Genomic DNA, 19,946 nt, shown 5'->3' with positions numbered 1-19,946 from the left:
ATGAGCAATGCTGATAATCGAATTGTTATCTCAAAACTACTTCATAGGACCCCCGTATTTAACTTTAAGGTCATCAAGATGAGGACTATGTTAATGAACAAATGCAACACACCCAAACACAGGACATGGGAGACTTAATAGTAGGAGAGAAGAGAAAAATGACAACATGTGTTCAATTGGACTAATACCCTGTAAGACACTAGTGGGTAACTTGTTTATGGGATATGTGGCAGTTAGGACAACTTCTCCCTAGTAGACATTAGGGACATACATATGAAAGAGTAGACATTAGTCTGCTTTGGAGAATTCTATTTCAGTTTTGGTGACATTTATATACTTTTTGGGGGAATCCATGAAGAGAATAACAAGTTCATGGGTGTGACCCATTCTTTTACAATATGTGCATTGAGGATGACCACTTCTCTTACTTCATCCTCTGTTTCCTCCACAATCAGATATCTTGGCATAAGTCTCAATAGGATCGGTTATTACTACCAGGTTTTGGCAGAGGAACTTGAATCAATTGAAGGAATCTCTTGGTTGGTGGTCAAGACTTGATTACGAATATGATTGAATGTAAGAACCAGCACCATGTATAAGTTATCAAGCTTTGCCTCTACCTTCAAGGGTAGCTTCTAAAAATCAATTTTAACTCTTCAACTGCAGATTGGGCTCTTGAGACATAAGAAGTCATGTCCTGATCAGATTGTTTGAGTGTAGCCAACTCATACAGCCTTTGAATGTCGTTGGAAAAACACTTTGAGCTTTCTTCCAAAATGTATGACAGGATTTGAATTTTGAAGGCTCTAAAACTCATCAAGATACTTAGCTAATCATATTGCCGCAATAAGGCACCAAGTTGATGATCCAGTCTTTCCCATTCATTGCGATTTGCTTTTGGAATGTCATCCATAGGCTTTTGCAGGTGTTCATAGTATCTGTGACCTAGAAACCAATGCTTAACAGTTGCCAACCAAGCAAAACAATTCTTTCCATTTGACATTTTCTAAGTTAATTGTTGGAGTTCCAGAAGTAAGTAAATATGGACCACCAGATGAAGAACTATTCTTTGATTGAGTCAAATACCCTCTTCTTTTTTCTTTTTTCTTTTTTTTGTTTCATGTAGTAGCTACAAACAGCATTGGATCAAGAATCAGATCCGATGCACAAGATAGGGAAGAGCCAGCAACCAGTTCTGGACAAGCGGCATGATATTTTGATCCTCGGGAGGATACATGGCTTTCATGATCTGGAAATGTGCAGGGCATGGACGGTTTTTTGGTGACTGGGTTTTGGGGACTAGGCTCAAAGTGACCCTTGAAATATTTTTATGCAAACAGTAGCAGTGGCTGCTCCATAACATGAGAAGGGACATTTGGATTGAGATCGTGACTGTTACAGTCCATGGCCTTAGGGATTAGAAGGTTTAGCTGGATCAGAGACAGAACACAGATGGGATCATGGGATGGAGCCTGTTCAGATATGAGAGCAGTTTTTCTGAGTAGCTTAAGTGAATTACTTAGTATTTACTAGCCGTTAATGATGATAACATGCATGTATTTTAGGTACAAGAATAGCTATGACATGAATCTGAAAATTAATTGCTACAAATTCCAATGGGCTTTTAACTACTAATTCCTACAGTTATTTAGGCACACAATCATAACAAAAATAATATGTACGAATTAAAAAGTATATATTGTATCAAAAGTAAATACTTGAGATATTATCTTCATTTTATTATCTTTTTTTGATTCATATCTTCATTTTATTAACTAACATGCCATTAAAATAAAATTCAATATATAAAATAAACCATAAATATTTATATGATGGTACCCATGCTATGAATGGGCCAAATGTTTAGTTTTGCATTACTAATTTATAATATTGTTATTATATTCCTAAGTATCATTTCATTAAGGGTGATTTCATTAGTTTGGAACATACACTGGTGTTGACTAGTTGAATCTGAGAGTATCACATAAAGCTTAATACTGTGTTGTTCTACTTGCTACAGATTTTCTATTGTAAAAATTAAGAAGTTTGTAAATTGTTTCAGAGTCAGTTTTGTTTTGGTCTCTTATGCTTGGGATTGTGTTTTTTTTTTCTTTTTTTTTTTTTATGTTTCTTAGGTACAAGGTATCTAGTTATGACAATGAGACCAATGAATGGTTTAGTGAAGCCATCGGCAAAACTTGCTCACTGTTACGGTATTCTAGTTTCAATCAGGATTTTATGCTAAATAAGATCAAAGGCCCAGTCACATGTAGAGATGCGAAGAACAAACTTAATTTTTCCAATGAAGCACAGTTCCTACTTGTATCTGAGGAAAGTGTTTCTGACCTAAACAGAAGATTAAGCTCAGGTATGCTCTTGTACCCATTTTCTTATATAATATACCAGTCCTTGGCTTTTTTACTTCAATTTCATTATAGAATGCAAAAGAAGATTTTGATTACTGTTTAATGAAATTTAAAAAACTATTTCATGATGCTTAATCAGTTTCATTGTTGCTTATTAATTTGATTATTTTAAATTCATAATAATACAAAGGAGATTTTAATGTAAGAAACAAAATAGAAAGACATTTGAAACTCCTTATAAAAAAATAAATTTTCCTTTCAATTTTGTCACAATACTTGGTCTATATTGTATATTCCACTTTTTCTGTTTTAAGTAGCATAGGCTCAGGTTCTTATCATAGACTTAGATGTATTGTATCATTACCCTTTTCTGTTATGATTCTGTTAGGGTTCAGTTGCAACTGAACTATATAATCTTTACTATAAATACTTGTTAGCAATTATTGTAGACTCAGTTCAGAAATATATTGGCTTCTTCTACGAGCTTTCTCTCTCTCTCTCTCTCTAATAGAGTTGAGAGAGAAAGAGAGAGAGAGAGAGCAGAATTGAGAAGATGAGAGAAAATTGTCAATAGGCAAAATATTTTTTCATTAACTGACTAAGAAAAACATACTAGACAGGTTTATATAGAGCCAATTTATATTGGTCTATATTAACAGTAATAAATGTGTACATATAATTAAGGAGTAAAACTATACTCCAATATCCCCCCGCAAGCTCAAGTAGGATGAGGAGACTCGACTACTTGGAGCTTGGACCGAACGCCGAACTGCAAAGGTGAGAGAGCTTTGGTGAGGACATCAGCACATTGATCAATGGCTGGAACATGAACAACTTGAAGACACTTGGCAGCTACTTTCTCTCGAACAAAGAAAAGATCTAATTCCATGTGCTTGGTACGTGCATGAAGAACATGGTTGTGAGCAAGGGCCACAGTGCTCAAGTTGTCACAGAAGATGATTGGCGTGGAATGATTCACTTTAAGCTCAGAGAGTAACGTTTGTATCCAAGTAACTTCAGCTGTGGCAAGAGCAAGACTTCTATATTCTGCTTCAGTACTGGAACGAGCAACAACAGTTTGCTTTTTGGACCACTAAGACACAAGATTTGATCCAAGAAAGATGGAAGCACCAGATGTGGATCGCCTATCATCAGGATCAGATGCCCAGTCAACATCACAATAGGCATGAATGGAAAGAGAGGAGGAGGAAGAAGCTGGTTGCAGATGAAGACCCCAAGAGGTAGTGCCCTTCAGATACCGAAGAATACATTTAACAGCAGACCAATGATGTGCAAGAGGATGAGACATGAATTGACAAACTTTATTTACAGAGAAGCTAATTTCAGGTCTTGTGATGGTCACCAACAACTGAACGATAGAGAGACGCATCCAATAAATCTTCAGAACCTGCTTTTGATAGTTTGCTGCAAGGAATCATTGGAGAAGAAATAGGTTTCGACGCTTCCATATCAGTGCGGTTTAAGAGGTCTCTGATGTATTTACTTTGAGTGAGGATGAGGGAACCATCAGACTAAGCTTTGACTTCAATGCCAAGGAAATAATCAAGGTCACCTAGATCTTTGAGAGAGAAGACTGAATGGATTTGAGAGACAAGTGTATGAAGGATAGTGGAATTATTGCCAGTGATGATAATGTCATCAACATACACCAAGAGGTAGATGACATTGTTAGCATGGGAGTATACAAATAAAGACGGGTCACATTTACTTGCTTGGAAGTTAAACTGCAGTAGAGTTGATTTAAGCTTTTCAAACCAAGCACGAGGTGCTTGTTTGAGCCCATAGATGGCTTTGTGAAGTTTACAGACGAGATTTTTATCAGAAGCTTCAAATCCTGGGGGTTGGTTCATATACACTTCCTCTTCAAGAGTGCCATTGAGAAATGCATTATTAACATCTAGTTGTTGAATAGGCCAATGATGGGTTAAGGCAATAGTGAGAATGAGCCGAACAGTGACAGGTTTGATGTTTCATGATAGTTGAAGCCAAACTGTTGATTAAACCCTTTGGCAACAAGGCGGGCTTTGTAATTTTGAACAATGCCATTAGGATTTTCTTTGACACGGAAGACCCACTTACAACCTATGGCAGTTCGATGCGGTGGGAGAGGAACTAGAGACCAGGTACCATTGTGAAGGAGGGCATTATATTCAGTCTGCATGGCAGCAGTCCAGGTAGGATTAGATAAGGCTTGTTTGGTTGTTTTGGGTTCAACGTGAGTTAATAGAAGTGTGGGTTGCAGGCGTGGTTTGACTATTCCATATTTTGCACCCGTGGCAACAACTCGTGTGGTGGAGGATTTAGAGGTTAAGTTTGGTGAGGTTGCAAGTGTGAAAGGCGCGGCTTCCATAGTGGATGGGGTTGGGTTAGTGGGAGAGGGACCGGTCTCATGTGAGGACGTTGCTGAGAGGTTGGATGAGGAGGTTTGAGTAGGGGTTATAGTGAGAGGAACTTGAATAGGGTTTGGGGAGTTGTGGACAGTGGAAGGGGAGAGGAGATCCTTGTAGGGAAACTGTGTTTCATTAAACACAACATCTTTAGAGATGTAGGGATGCCCGTCAGCTGCAAGACATTTGTAGCCTTTGTGAGAAGTGGAATATCCCAGAAAAACACATTCTTGGGATTGAAATTGAAGTTTGTTTTTGTTGTAGGGTCGAAGATTTGGGAAACAAGAACAGCCAAATACTTTAAGAAAGTGATAATCTGGTGGTTGGTGGAAAAGGCAGTGATATGGAACATCGTTTTGAATAGAGGAAGAGGGAAGTCGGTTGATAAGATAGACGCTGGTGAGAAAGGCATGGTCCCAGAATTGCATAGGTAAGTCAGCCTGAGCTAACAAGGTGAGGCCAAGTTCAACAATGTGCCTATGTTTTCGTTCAACAACCCCATTTTGATGATGTGTGTGGGGACCTATGTGACGATGTTGGATGCCAACATCGTTGAGATAGGTTGTAAAGGGGCGATACTCACCACCCTAATCAATCTGCAATGCTTTGATCGGGTGGTGATATTGATTTTTAACCATAGCATGAAACTGCTTGAAGATACCAAGGGTTTGGGCTTTATTTTTGAAAAGGTAGATCCACATAAAGCGTGTGTGCGCATCAACAAAAGTAAGATAGTATCGATAGCCACACGTAGATGTGGCTGGTGCAGGTCCCCACAAATCGCTGAAAACCAATTCAAATGGTGTATTGTAAACAGTTTTGGACAGATTAGAATGTAATCTATGAGATTTACCAAGACAGCAAGAAGTACAAAAATTTGAATTATTATTGTTCATAGATTGAATGTTGAAGTTCCGGAAAACAAGTTTCATTACATCAGCATTAGGATGACCTAATCTGGAGTGCCAAGTGGCAAAAGAAATAGAGTTCTTTGCTGCTGTGTTAATGGAAGAGACTCTAGCAGGTTGACGATGCTGGACAGGTTGTGTGTTGGTGGTGGGGATAAGAGCAGGAAATTTGTACAGGCCATCAGGACCAACCGAGCCTTGAAGAAGAACTTCTTTAGTATCCTGTGATTTCACCAAGCAAACGGAGGGGTGAAATTCAAAGTATACCGAATTATCTTTGGAGAATTGACTAACGCTTATTAGATTTTTGGTGATGGAGGGAACAAATAGGAGATTGTTTAGAGCAAAGTGAAACTTAGGATTGGTTGGAGAGGGAAAAGTGGTAACACCTGCGGAATTAATGTGAAGCCCTTGTCCATTACCAATGTGGATCTGATCGGGTCCTTCAAAGGGGGTAAATCGTTGAATATTTTGAGAGACATTAGTGACATGATTTGAAGCACCAGAGTCCGGATACCATGTGTTGTTAACAGAAGAAGAGGATGAGGCAATCATGGCCTGAGGATGCGCCTGGGTAGCGGTGAAATGCACTTGAAGGGTAGGTTGAGGTCTAGGTCCAAGAATGCCATTTTGATGGAGTGGAGGAGGAGTGATTTGATTGCTGTACCAAGAACCTGTATATGCAGTTTGGTTGGTAGAAGGGTGTGGGAGTGCATCGAGTGAGGCGGATGGAACAAAGGTCTCATCGAACCTATAATAACAGGAGGAAGCAATATGCCCATACCGATGGCAGACTGGAACCCAGCGAATCTGCCTCTTCCACGACCTGCACAGTTAGAGAAACGACCACCATGGAAGTTAGTGCGACCCCCACGTCGTTGAGAAAAGGAAGGCCGATTTTCTTGATGGGCAAGATTAGCTTGTGGGTGCGCGAGAGACAGATTGGGTTCGAGAGTGGTTGTGGTGACGTTGAGCGAGACAGCAGCTTTCTTCTTGAACTTGTCAAGACGGGATTCATGGCCAAGAAGCAAGGTCTCGACTTCTTCTATGGACAAAAGGTCAAAACGGCTACTGATGAGAGACACGGTGGATTCATATTCTTCGGGTAAGCCTTCAAGAATGATATCAAGGTGTTCTTTTGGAGAGACAGAGTCACCAATGGCTGTAAGAGTGTCAACAAGGGTTTGAATCTGAAGCACATAGTCAGAAATTGTCTGATTTTCAAGATTGGTACTACGAAGTTCATTACGAAGTTGTCGGGCTTTAGCATTCATATGAGAGTGGAAGTAGGAATGTATTTTGTCCCAAAGTTGAAAGGATGTTTTGCAGCCTATAACCCGAGTGAGCATGTCTTTGGACATGGAGGATTGCAGCCAGGAAAGCAGCAATTGATCTTGTTGTTCCCAGGCAAGATAAGGTTCAGAGATGCGGCCAGCATCTCGGTCAGCAAGGTTTAGAAACTTCTGGGGAATCTGTGGGTTTACAAGAAAGTGATGAAGGCGGTGACCTTTGATGACAGGTTCGACTTGTTGGCACCAAAGAAGGTAATTCTTGGTGTCAAGTTTTTCGGATATGGTGTGGGCGAAGGTAAGAGACGGATGGGAATTAGGTGGAGGGTTCTTTGGAAGAAACGGTGTTAATGGGTGTAGCGTTGATAGGCGAAGGAGGCGGTGGTGGTGGAGAAGAAACCATTGGTGGAGTGGAGTCAGCCATGAGCGGGTTACTGGATGGACAGAAGGAGAAAAGGAGAAGCAGATCAAGAAGCTCTATGATACCATAATAGAGTTGAGAGAGAAAGAGAGAGAGAGAGAGAGCAGAATTGAGAAGATGAGAGAAAATTGTCAATAGGCAAAATATTTTTTCATTAACTGACTAAGAAAAACATACTAGACAGGTTTATATAGAGCCAATTTATATTGGTCTATATTAACGGTAATAAATGTGTACATATAATTAAGGAGTAAAACTATACTCCAATACTCTCTCTCTCTCTTTGATTTTTGATTTTAACTTTAGTTATACTTGTATATCAGAGACTGTTGCACCATGTGATACATGTTTTATTTGCTTCCTTCTTTTGGCTTTTCATGTTCTATAAATTTTATTACTTTGCATTTTTTTATTGCCTCTTTGTTAGGATCCAATTGTAAGGTATAAAATATGAATCCTACATTGGAAGTATGTGATTCTTGTTACAATGGTTAGCTTTTGTGATGTGGTTCTATCAAAGTTCTTATCATTTTTTTCCTTTAATTAGGATGGCAGATTTTTTTCTTACAAATACTTACTAGGTTAAATTATTTTAGTTTGCCAATAAATGTCGCAATCCCTCTATACAGATTTCCAAGTCAATTAATATTTCAATTGGCATTTTTCAAGTTGGCTAAAATATCTCATTATCTTTAAGGATTAGTTTCCTTGATTCTTCATTATCTCTTCGGATTGGTTATCATATTTCCTCATCTTATCGTGATTTTTCCTTAATTAGGTCAAATTATCATTTGCTTAAATAAAAGGTTGGTGCTCTAGGTTTTACATCAACACAATTATACATTATATGATTATAATACTTCTTAATTAAAATAAATTAGTGTTCCATTCTCTTTTCTCCTTTACCTAAAATCTTATAATTTCAACACTCCTGATCTATGAAACTCTGCTTCCACGTCAAAACCCTAGACACCTTCATTGCAACCTTCTACACTGTCAATGTACCTTCATTATGAACTTTTTTTGTGTCCTGAACCACTGCTGAAAATATTTCTTGTTGCCACCGCCATTGTTGATTGCCCAAAGTTTCTGCAACAATCACTCCTAGGTATAAAATGTCTAGATTGGCCAAAATACCTAGCAAGCTCGAAGGGAAGTTTTGTTGTACTGCCTTATTATGGTAGTAAATCTGGGCTTTTTAACGGGATAACGAGGGGAAAAAAAGGTGGGAGTAGTAAAAATGAGAATGTTAAGATGAATGTGTGCCCAATCAAGAAAGGAAAAGATACAAAACAATTGTATACACGTGGAGATATTGGTCTGGTTCCTATCAAGGAAAAGATTACTAAATCGGTTAAGGTGGTTTGTCATGAGCAACAAGGACATTGGAAACATTGATGAGGAAAATAGATTGCAAGGTTTATATCCCTACGAAATGTGATAGAGGGAATCCATGAAGGACATTAGAGGAAATTGTTAAAAGGAACCTCATGGTAAATAATATTCTTAAAACATTAGTTTTTAACCAAGCCCTATAGCATCATGCGGTCCATGTAGCCAACCTCATCTAGTGTGACAAGGATATTGTTGGTACTGTTCACCATTGTGACATTTAAATAACAAGGACCAAAGCAAATCGATAGCATAATAAAACCCAAATAATCATCTGAACTTCCATGACCTTCTAGCAATGCCTTTATTGAGATTTGGATTGATGAAGAGAGAGAAAGGTAGAGTGAAAATATGAATCTGTTTATTATTTGTTAGATATAATTTTATCTTATAGTCTTTTATCTTATAGTTTTTATCTTATGGGCCTAGGCCCACTACTTTGTATTTAAACACATCTTTTGCTTTGCAATACACAAGGAATATGTTCTCTTCATTCACCATCACTCTCAACATGGTATCTAGAGCCTAATCCTTGACCTCCCGGTGGACCCACTGTTCATCGGTGCCTGGAAAACGTGTCTCATTCCGTTTTCCGGCTACCCACCCTGTCGTGTCTCATTCCGACAATTTTTTCCTTTTTTTTTAGGGTTTTCTTCGTCACTGCCGCCGCTGTCCACCGCCGCCGCCGTCGACTTTCCGGCCGGCGACCAACCCACCCAGGTCGCCCTGCTCCGGCGACTCACCCGCCACCGGTCGCGCGGCGAACGGAGATCGCACGCGCCCTCACTTGCCGATCTCCTCCTCGCGCGTTTTTCTCTCTCCTCCACGCCGGCCGCCGCGCGTGGCGGCGCGTCCGGCCACCTTTCCGGCAGCGACCACCGGCGCCGGACTCGCCCAGACCCCCTCTACCCCGATCTGTGATTTGTTTTGTGATCGGCCATCGTTTGTCACGGGTCTCTTCCTTTTCGGGCCGTTGTTTCTCTCTCCTGTTGCTGTTTCTCTCTCCTGTTACAGCATCTATGTCTTCCTCTTCCGCTGCTCGGCCTGACTCTGCTATTTTCACTAATTATGTCAATGTCCCTCTTTCCATTGACAAGTTAGATGGCACCAATTATGATACTTGGGCTTCGGATATCAAGCTTTGGCTTAAGGGACAGGATTATGTTGCTCACCTTACCCAGACAGCTACTTCTGTTGATGAGAAAGATCGTCCTCGTTGGTTGAAAATTGACGCTCAAATTTGTAGTGTCCTTAAGTCAACCATTTATCCCTCCTTAAAGCAAATTTTTCGTGCCCATGAGACATGTGTTGATTTATGGGAACAAGCCCGAGTGTTATACACCAATGATACTCAACGTCTCTATGGTGTATGTCAAAATCTCCAGAATATCATCTCCCCCCGACGCCTTGATGGTTCCATGGCTGAGTATTTGGGCAAAGTTCATGGCCTCCTACATGACTTCAATGAACTTTTGCCTCCTGCTGACACTCCTGCCAAGGAACTAGAGCAACGCCAAACATTCTTTATGTTGATGGCACTGTATGGGCTTCCTGATGAGTACTCTTCCATTCGTGATCAGATTTTGGGATCTCCGACCGTGCCTACCTTGAACTCGGCTTGGTCCACTCTGTTGCGTGTGCCCTGCAAGTCTTCCCCTGACATACCTTCTTCAGCTACCACTGGCGACTCCTCTGCTTTGGTTTCTCAACGTGATGATCGTCAGCGTTCTCGCAAATCGGGCAAAGGTCGTCCCAAGTGTGATCACTGTCACAAACTGGGTCACACAATTGACCGTTGCTATGTCTTACATGGTCGTCCCCCTCGCCTTGCTAGTGCTGTTGCCCACACTGCCTCTCCTGTCTCGACTGCATCTGGTGCTAACCCCTCTGACAGTTCTGGCTCTGGGCCCCCAGCTCTCTTCAATGACTTCCTTAAATGGTATGAAGAACGTCAAGCTTCCAATTCCACTGCTTCTGTTGCGCACACAGGTCCTTCGTTTGTTGGTCTCACTCACTCCACCTCTCTTGGCCCTTGGGTCCTAGATTCTGGTGCTACCGATCATATTTCTGGTAATCGGTCTCTTTTCTCATCTCTTTCTACCTCTGCTTATTTACCCTCTATCACTATGGCTAATGGTTCTCGCGCCACATCTCATGGTGTTGGTACTGTCCATCTTTCTCCTTCTCTCTCCATTGACAATGTCCTTTATGTCCCAGAGTCTCCCTTTAATTTATTATCCCTTAGTCGTCTTACTCGTTCTCTTGATTGCCTTATTTCTTTTACTAAAGATTCTGTTTTCTTACAGGACCGGAGTTCGGGACGGATGATTGGCACCGGATGTGAGTCTCATGGTCTTTATCACCTACGCACCTCTGCTCCTGTTGGTTTGGTGGCGGATTCCCCTACCCTCATCCATGCTCAATTAGGTCATCCTAGCCTTGCCAAGCTTCAACATCTTGTACCACGTCTGTCTAAGTTGTCTCAGTTGTCGTGTGAGTCGTGTCAGTTAGGCAAACGTAGTCGTAGTTCTTTCTCTCCGAGTGTTCACAAACGAGCATCGTCTCCTTTTGCTTTAGTTCATTCTGATATTTGGGGGCCGAGTCGGGTCCCGTCCACTTTAGGATTTCAGTATTTTGTCACTTTTATTGATGATTACTCTCGATGTACTTGGTTATTTTTAATGAAATCTCGTTCTGAATTATTTTCCATATTTCAATCTTTTTATAATGAAATTCAAACTCAATTTGGTGTTTCTATTCGTACTTTTCGTAGTGATAATGCTCGTGAATACCTCTCACTCCTTTAAAGCCTTCATGACTTCCCATGGCATTCTTCATCAGACTTCTTGTGCATATACCCCTCAACAAAATGGGGTGGCTGAGCGCAAAAATAGACACCTAATTGAGACCACTCGCACCCTCTTACTTAATGGTCACGTTCCTCAAACTTTTTGGGGTGATGCTCTTCTCACTGCTTGTTATCTCATCAATCGAATGCCATCTTCTGTCCTCAACAACCAAATACCTCACTCTATTTTATTTCCCTCTCAACCTCTCCACCCCCTACCTCCTCGCGTCTTTGGATCTACGTGTTTTGTCCATAATCACAGTCCTGGTCTTGACAAACTCTCCGCTCGGTCTCATAAATGTGTCTTTTTAGGGTATCCTAGGTCTCAAAAAGGGTATAAATGTTTCTCACCCTCCCTTCGTCGCTACTTAATCTCGGCCGATGTCACCTTTCTTGAGTCTTCTCTCTACTTTTCATCTACTTCCTCTTCTCCTACACCTGTCCTTGCCCCTTCACTCTTACCTCTTGTCTTTGATACTCCTCCTGTGTCTGCTGTGTCACCCGACCCACCACCTCCGCCTCCACTTCAAGTTTATCATCGTCGGCAACGCTCCAGCCTTCCCATTGGACCCTCACCCGACTCTACTTCGGTGCCACCTCCTCTGTCTCCTCCGGCCCAACCACTTGAGTCTGACCTCCCTATTGCCCTTCGGAAAGGTAATCGTTCTACTCGTAATCCTTCCCCTCATTATATTACTCTGAGTTATCACCGGTTATCCCCCTCCCAATATACTTGTCTCTCTTCTCTTTCTTCTGTGTCTATTCCTAAAAATGTAGGTGATGCCTTGGCCCACCCTGGTTGGAAACAAGCCATGCTTGATGAACTGTGTGCTCTTCAGAACAATGGTACTTGGGATCTTGTTTCTCTGCCTCCTGGGAAGTCTGTGGTTGGATGTCGATGGATCTTCACAATCAAGGTTGGTCCTGATGGCACCATTGATCGACTCAAAGCTCGTTTGGTCGCCAAAGGTTATACTCAAATTTTTGGATTAGACTATAGTGACACTTTCTCTCCTGTTGCCAAGATGGCCTCTGTCAGATTATTCTTAGCCATGGCTGCTCTTCGCCGTTGGCCTCTCTATCAACTGGATGTTAAAAATGCCTTTCTTCATGGGGATTTGCTTGAGGAAATTTATATGGAGCAACCTCCTGGGTTTGTTGCTCAGGGGGAGTCTTCCGGTTTGGTATGTCGTCTCCGCAAATCACTTTATGGTCTTAAGCAGTCTCCAAGGGCATGGTTTGGTAGATTCAGTACTGTAGTCCAACAGTTTGGTATGACTCGAAGCGAAGCTAATCATTCGGTCTTTTATCGACATTCCACTGCTGGGTGCATCTACTTGATAGTGTATGTTGATGATATTGTTCTCACTGGTAGTGATCATCATGGCATTTCTCAGATAAAACAACATCTTTGCCATCACTTTCAGACAAAAGACCTTGGTAAACTTAGGTATTTCTTGGGGATTGAGGTAGCGCAGTCTACAAATGGAATTGTAATATCTCAAAGAAAGTATGCATTGGATATTTTAGAGGAAACTGGGCTAATGAATTCCAAGCCCGTTGATACACCTATGGATCCTAATGCTAAACTTCTACCAAGTCAGGGGGAGCCTTTCTCAGATCCTGAGAGATATAGAAGACTGGTTGGGAAATTGAATTATCTCACGGTAACACGTCCTGACATCTCTTTTGCGGTTAGTGTGGTGAGTCAATTTCTCAATTCTCCATGTGCAGGACATTGGAATGCAGTCATCCGCATTTTGAAGTATATCAAAGGTGCTCCAGGAAAAGGTTTATTATATGGCTACAACAATCATACCCAAGTTGTGGGATACTCAGATGCAGATTGGGCAGGCTCTCCCTCTGACAGGAGATCCACCTCAGGTTATTGTGTCTTTATTGGCGATAACTTGATTTCGTGGAAAAGTAAGAAGCAGAATGTAGTGGCAAGATCTAGTGCAGAAGCAGAATACCGTGCCATGGCCTCTGCTACGTGTGAGCTTATTTGGCTCAAACAGTTGCTTAAAGAACTGAGATTTGGCGAAGTTACACAGATGACTCTCATATGTGATAACCAAGCTGCCCTGCATATTGCCTCAAATCCAGTATTTCACGAGAGGACCAAACACATTGAAATAGATTGTCACTTCATTCGTGAGAAGATTTTATCTGGGGACATTACTACTCAGTTTGTTAACTCTACTGATCAGTTGGCAGATGTCTTCACCAAATCATTACGGGGTCCTAGGATTGATTATATTTGTAACAAGCTTGGTGCATATGATCTATATACACCAGCTTGAGGGGGAGTGTTAGATATAATTTTATCTTATAGTCTTTTATCTTATAGTTTTTATCTTATGGGCCTAGGCCCACTACTTTGTATTTAAACACATCTTTTGCTTTGCAATACACAAGGAATATGTTCTCTTCATTCACCATCACTCTCAAGAAAGGAAAAGATACAAAACAATTGTATACACGTGGAGATATTGGTCTGGTTCCTATCAAGGAAAAGATTACTAAATCGGTTAAGGTGGTTTGTCATGAGCAACAAGGACATTGGAAACATTGATGAGGAAAATAGATTGCAAGGTTTATATCCCTACGAAATGTGATAGAGGGAATCCATGAAGGACATTAGAGGAAATTGTTAAAAGGAACCTCATGGTAAATAATATTCTTAAAACATTAGTTTTTAACCAAGCCCTATAGCATCATGCGGTCCATGTAGCCAACCTCATCTAGTGTGACAAGGATATTGTTGGTACTGTTCACCATTGTGACATTTAAATAACAAGGACCAAAGCAAATCGATAGCATAATAAAACCCAAATAATCATCTGAACTTCCATGACCTTCTAGCAATGCCTTTATTGAGATTTGGATTGATGAAGAGAGAGAAAGGTAGAGTGAAAATATGAATCTGTTTATTATTCAACCTATTGTGCAGGAGATACAAAGTAGTATTTATAGCCCTAACAGCTTATGACGATTAGCTTCTTACATGAGCTATAGAATGGTAACTAACCAACTAAAACTGTTACAAGTAACAAACTGAAAGAAATAACAAAACATAGAGAACTATACTATTGCGGTACATTTAGAAATAGAGTAGCAATTAAAGGTATACTCCAACACAACCCCCCCCCCCCCCCCAAAGATCAAGTAAGGCGCGACACAAATTGAATCAACCAATTTGAGCTTGACCCGAAGATCACAAAAACAAGTTGGTGACAAAGCTTTAGTGAGTATGTCAATATGTCAACATAAGAATAGGATTGTGAGTTAATGTCACAATACTCATATTATCAAAGAATATGATGGGTGTTGAATGACGAATATGAAGTTCAAAGAGTAAGGTTTGAATCCAAGTGACATCTGCAGTAGCAAAAGCAAGACTTTTGTATTCTGTCTCTGTGCTATAGTGAGCAACAACTGTTTGTTTCTTGGACCACCAAGAAACAAGATCGGGTCCGAGGAAGATAAAAGCTCCTAATGTGGATCTTCTATCATCAGGGTCCAAGGCCCAATCTACATATGCATGGATAGTCAAAGGGGAAGTTGGCTGTAAATAGAAACCCCAAGACAAAGTTCCTTTGAGATAGCGCATGATTCATTTTAGCAGACCAGTGTTGTTCAAGTGGATTGGACATGAACTAAGACCTTTTTTAATAGAAAAATGGATTTCTGGTCTTGTTATAGTTTCATACTGTAAGGCGACAACTACTGATCTGTATAAAGAAGCATCAAGAAACTTTTCAGAACTGGTTTTAGACAACCTGCAACCACTAACCATGGGAGAAGAAATAGGATTAGATCCTTCCATATTGGTGTGATTTAGAAGATCCCAGATGTACTTGCTCTGGGTTAACGTAAGAAAACCATCTGTGTTAGGTTTGACCTCTATACCTAAGAAATAATCCAAATTGCCAAGATCTTTGAGAGAAAAGGATGAGTTAAGTTGCTGAACTATGCTGTGAAGATCAGTTGAGTTGTTGCCTGTGATAATAATGTCATCTACATACACTAGAATGTAAATGACATTATTATTATGAGAGTAGATGAATAAACAAGGGTCACACCTGCTTGGCTGAAACTTGAGTTGTAACATAGTGCTTCAACTTGTCAAATCAGACACGTGGGTCTTGTTTAAGGCCATCTAATTGTTGAGTGGACCAGTGGTGAGTTAAACCCAAGGTGAGTACTAGACGAACAATGACTGGTTTGATTACAAGTGAGAATGTTTCATTGTAATCATACCTAAACTGTTGATGAAACCCTTTTGCAATGAGTCTGGCCTTGTACTTGTGAACTGTACTATCTGGATTTTCCTTAACTTGTAAAACCCATTTGCACCCTGTAGCATATCTGTTAGTATGTAAAGATATGAGAGTCCAAGTTCCATTGTGTAGCAAGGCATTGTACTCTTCTTTCATTGCAACAAGCCAAGTATCATATTGGCTAAGGCTTGTTTAGTGTTCTTTGGTTCAGCATAGTGAGTAGGAGTGTTGGCTGGAGGCATGGTTTAACTATTCCTGATTTTGCTCTGGTTGTCATGGGATGTGTATTTTCTGGTTGAGTGGATGAGGTGAATGTAGAAGGTTGTAATGAGGAACTTGGCTGTATATTTGGTTCAGCAATATCATGAGATAAGGTTGCTGAAGTAGAAGCTTCAGTGGGTATATTCTGTGAGGTTATTGAAACATGATATGAAGCCATTGGAGATACAACGTTGGCAATAGTGAGTAAGTGGAACGTGTGCAACAGTAGTGTAGGACCTTACATTTTTCTGTTTTATTATTTTTTGTTGTATTCCTAGTTAGTTAGTACTAAGTGTTGTTAGTCACATTTATTATTTTCTATTGTAGGCCCAATAGCTATTATAGCCCAACAACTTCTATTAAAAGCTATTGTCTCTATATAAACTACATGTACTCTCTCTATTTAGTGGGTTGAATACATATTTTACATTTCAAAAGTATTCTCTATCTCTCAACTTCTCTCTTTATTCTATTATGAACAAGTTGAGAAGAGGGAGTTGTGGGTGATGATGAAATAGATCTGCATAAGGAATACGTGACTCATTGAAGATCACGTTTTTAGAGATATAAAGGCATTTATTTGCTACAAGGCACTTGTACCCATTGTGTGAAGTAGATTATCCCAGGAACACACATTCCTGAGATTATTTAGGAGATTCTTGGTGATGCAGGGAACGTATGGGAGATTATTTAGAAAAAAGGTAATATTAGGATTTAAGGGTAAAGGGAAAATAATAAGACCTGTAGAATTAATATGGAGACTCTGACCATTTCCAATAGTGATTTGATTTGGACCTTCAAATGGTGTGAACTATTGAAAATTTTGTGAAACATTAATAACATGATTGAACGCTCCTGAGTCTTGATACCACGAGTTTGAATAGGGGAGAAGGATGACTTAACCATAGCCTTTGGTTGAGGTTGAACAAGGCTAGAAGTACCTTTGGAAACAAAGTACACTTGAGGAGGTTGCATTATATCTGCCACCAAATATGCCCTTTTGATTTGGAGAAAGACAAAAAGCTTGTTGAGAGGTTGAGCCCTGTGTGTTAGGCCATAAATTGGATGAAGCAGCTCGATTGGAACCAGAGAAAGTTCAAATCAAAAGGCAAGGACGAAACAAAGTTCTCATCAAACCTATAGTAGAAGGTTGAGGCGATATGACCATAACGATGACACACTTGACACTGAAGACCAACATACATGTCTCATCCATGACTGCTATGACCACCAGTTCTACCACCATGAAGCTAAGAGAATTGTGCATGTGAACCATGCTGAGCGAAGTTAGTCTGAGGTTGAGAGATAGGAGAGTTAGAACTTGATGAGACTAAAACAACATTAACAATGGCCTTCTTCTTGAATTTGTCAAGTCAATACCATGTGCAAGTAGTGTTTCACTATTTCTACTTCGGCAATCGAGAGCTCATCAAATGACTAATAATAAGAGAAACTCTTGACTCATATTCATAAGCCTTCAAGAATTATATCAAGATGTTCTTTAGAGGAGATGAAGTCACCAATGTCTGTCAATGCATCAACAAGAGTTTGGATGCGAAGAAGATAATAAAAAATGTGACGAGGTGAGGAAAAAGAGTTGCAAAACCACTAAAGCACCCATAAAGCAAAATCATAGGATTGGGAATGATAAGGAAAGTCCAAAGGTGAAGAAATCCAAATCTTATATGGTTAGGGGAAAGCTCTAAGCTTATTATCTAGTAGGTGTGGTTAGTCAACTCTTGCATAATCCACTAGACAAGACATTTACAGAAAGTGAATAGGATCTTTCCAACATTTGAAGAAAAATCTAAGAAAAAAGAATTTATTTAAGTAAAAGGGATATGGTCCTTAGACGTTCTTAAAAAAGTGAATCTTGGGATTTTACTCAACCATACAAAATCGGCTTATAAGGTGAGGATTACCCCTTGCTTGTATACAATAATTTAGCCATATCACTAGTTGATGTGGAATCTTCATCACCCCATCACTTACCTATGGTGTAATATACTCATATATCGAGATTTGGACCGTTTGAGTGTGAAGTTTGCAAGACTGAACATCTATGGATGGTTTGATAACGTCCCGATAGCAGGTGGTTAGATAAGCCCAACAACACTTACTAGGATAGGCTTTAATATCATCTTTCTTAAAAAAGTAGATTGGAGCCTAACTCAACCTTAGAAAACCAACTTGTAAGATGAATACTGTTCTTCACTTATATATACTATTATGGCTTTATGTTTTGTCGATGTGGGATCTCCAAAAATAATTATACTACAAAATGGAATTGCAAAAAGAAAAAATAGGCACTTCTAATATTAAACTCAAGCACTGTTGTTTCAGAAAAACATTCCAAAAGGATTTTGGGGGGAGGCTGTTCTCACTGCAACATATCTTATTAATCAACTACCATCTAAAATCTCAGGATTTAGGAATCCTATGGATGTTCTTTCCTCTTTCTACCCTAACTCTTCCACTTGTAGTAAACTTTCACCAAAGATTTTTGGGTGTATCTCTTTTGTCCATGTGCATAGTAAAGACAGAGGAAAACTTGATTCTAGAGCTCTAAAATGTGGCTTTTTGGATACTCCTTCACCCAAAAAGGGTATGTGTTTCTACCCTCCATCCAAGAAACTGTGTTTGAGGATGTCAACTTTCATGAGGAACAAAATTATTTCACTCTACCTTATCTTTAGGGCTAGAGTTTTAGGAAAGAAAAGGAAATTCATCCTAAAACACTTTTCCTTCCTTCTCTTCAGTTTAATCCTTGTGATCTTTTACATGATCCTGAAAAAGATGCTTTGACTCAAAATGAATTAGAAAGGATATTTCAATCACACCTGAAAATGATACAAGATTTAGAAAGAATTTGGTTTACACAAGAATGTCAAAAGTCATTTCTAAATCAACACAGACCAACCAATCCAACTCCTTCAAATCAAGTAACAGGTTTGATTGTCATAATCTTTCAACTTCCCAAAACGAAATTGAAATCCCAAGTCTTGATGATGAATTGTATCTTCCGCTTTTAGAAAAGGAACCAAAAATTGCACACAAAAACCTTAATATCCTCTCTCAAATTATCTCTAATTTCACAAATTTTCTCCAACCAATAAAACCATTCTTGACAACCTAAACTCAATCTGAACTCCCACTAATGTTTTTGATGCATTATCTGATGAAAATTGGAAGCAGACCAAGTATAGAAATGGAGGCATTGAAAAAGAACCAAACCTGGACTTTGTTTCTTTGCCAAAAGGAAAGAAGCCAGTTGGTTGTAAATGGGTATATACAATAAAATATAAAGCAGATGCATCAATTGAGAGATATAAGGCAAGGCTGATTGCTAAGGGTTTCACTCAAACCTATGGGATAGATTACTTAGAGACCTTTGCTCCTGTTGCAAAGATGAATACAGTTTGGGTAATATTATCTCATGCTGCAAATTATGGCTGGGAATTACAACAAATTGATGTGAAAATGCTTTTTTACATGGAGAGCTTGAGCAAGATTTATATGGAGGTTCCTCTATGGTATGAAGTTGCTTCCAATTCTGTTTGCACGTTGAAAAATGCTTTATAGGGTTGAAACAATCACCCCAAGCATGGTTTGGGAGATTTACTAAGATCATGAGAGCCTTATGGTACAAACAAAGCCAAGGAGATCACACTTTATTCATCAAGCACTCAACCTCATGGGGTGTGACTATATTGTTAGTGTATGTGGATTATATTATTGTTAATGGTGATGATTTCAAGGAGCAACAAGTC

At 39.7% G+C, this 19,946-nt stretch overlaps 1 protein-coding gene across 11 annotated transcripts in view; it reads left to right on the top strand.

Annotated features, from left to right (window-relative positions):
• The window catches only part of ABA3 (molybdenum cofactor sulfurase (LOS5) (ABA3)), a 69,888-nt gene that overhangs the window by 46,439 nt on the left and 3,503 nt on the right, over positions 1-19,946 (top strand). For 9 of the 11 annotated variants that reach the window (XR_002241350.3, XM_020382691.3, XM_083062831.1 and 6 more), the window contains one exon: positions 2,136-2,368. Coding sequence is in view for 10 of the 11 variants with exons in the window: in XM_020382691.3 (XP_020238280.2) it covers positions 2,136-2,368 (233 nt within the window). In the remaining variant the exon portion in view is untranslated. Of the gene's footprint in view, positions 1-455; positions 577-666; positions 785-2,135; positions 2,369-11,090; positions 11,502-19,946 lie in introns of those variants that run through there. The other 2 variants (XM_083062834.1, XM_020382695.3) reach the window with 2 other exon arrangements.

Source organism: Cajanus cajan, chromosome 8, assembly GCF_000230855.2.
Source record: "Cajanus cajan strain Asha chromosome 8, NIPB_CcT2T_4, whole genome shotgun sequence".
Classification (NCBI taxonomy): Eukaryota; Viridiplantae; Streptophyta; class Magnoliopsida; order Fabales; family Fabaceae; genus Cajanus; species Cajanus cajan.
This window is presented reverse-complemented; position numbering and strand designations above follow the sequence as displayed.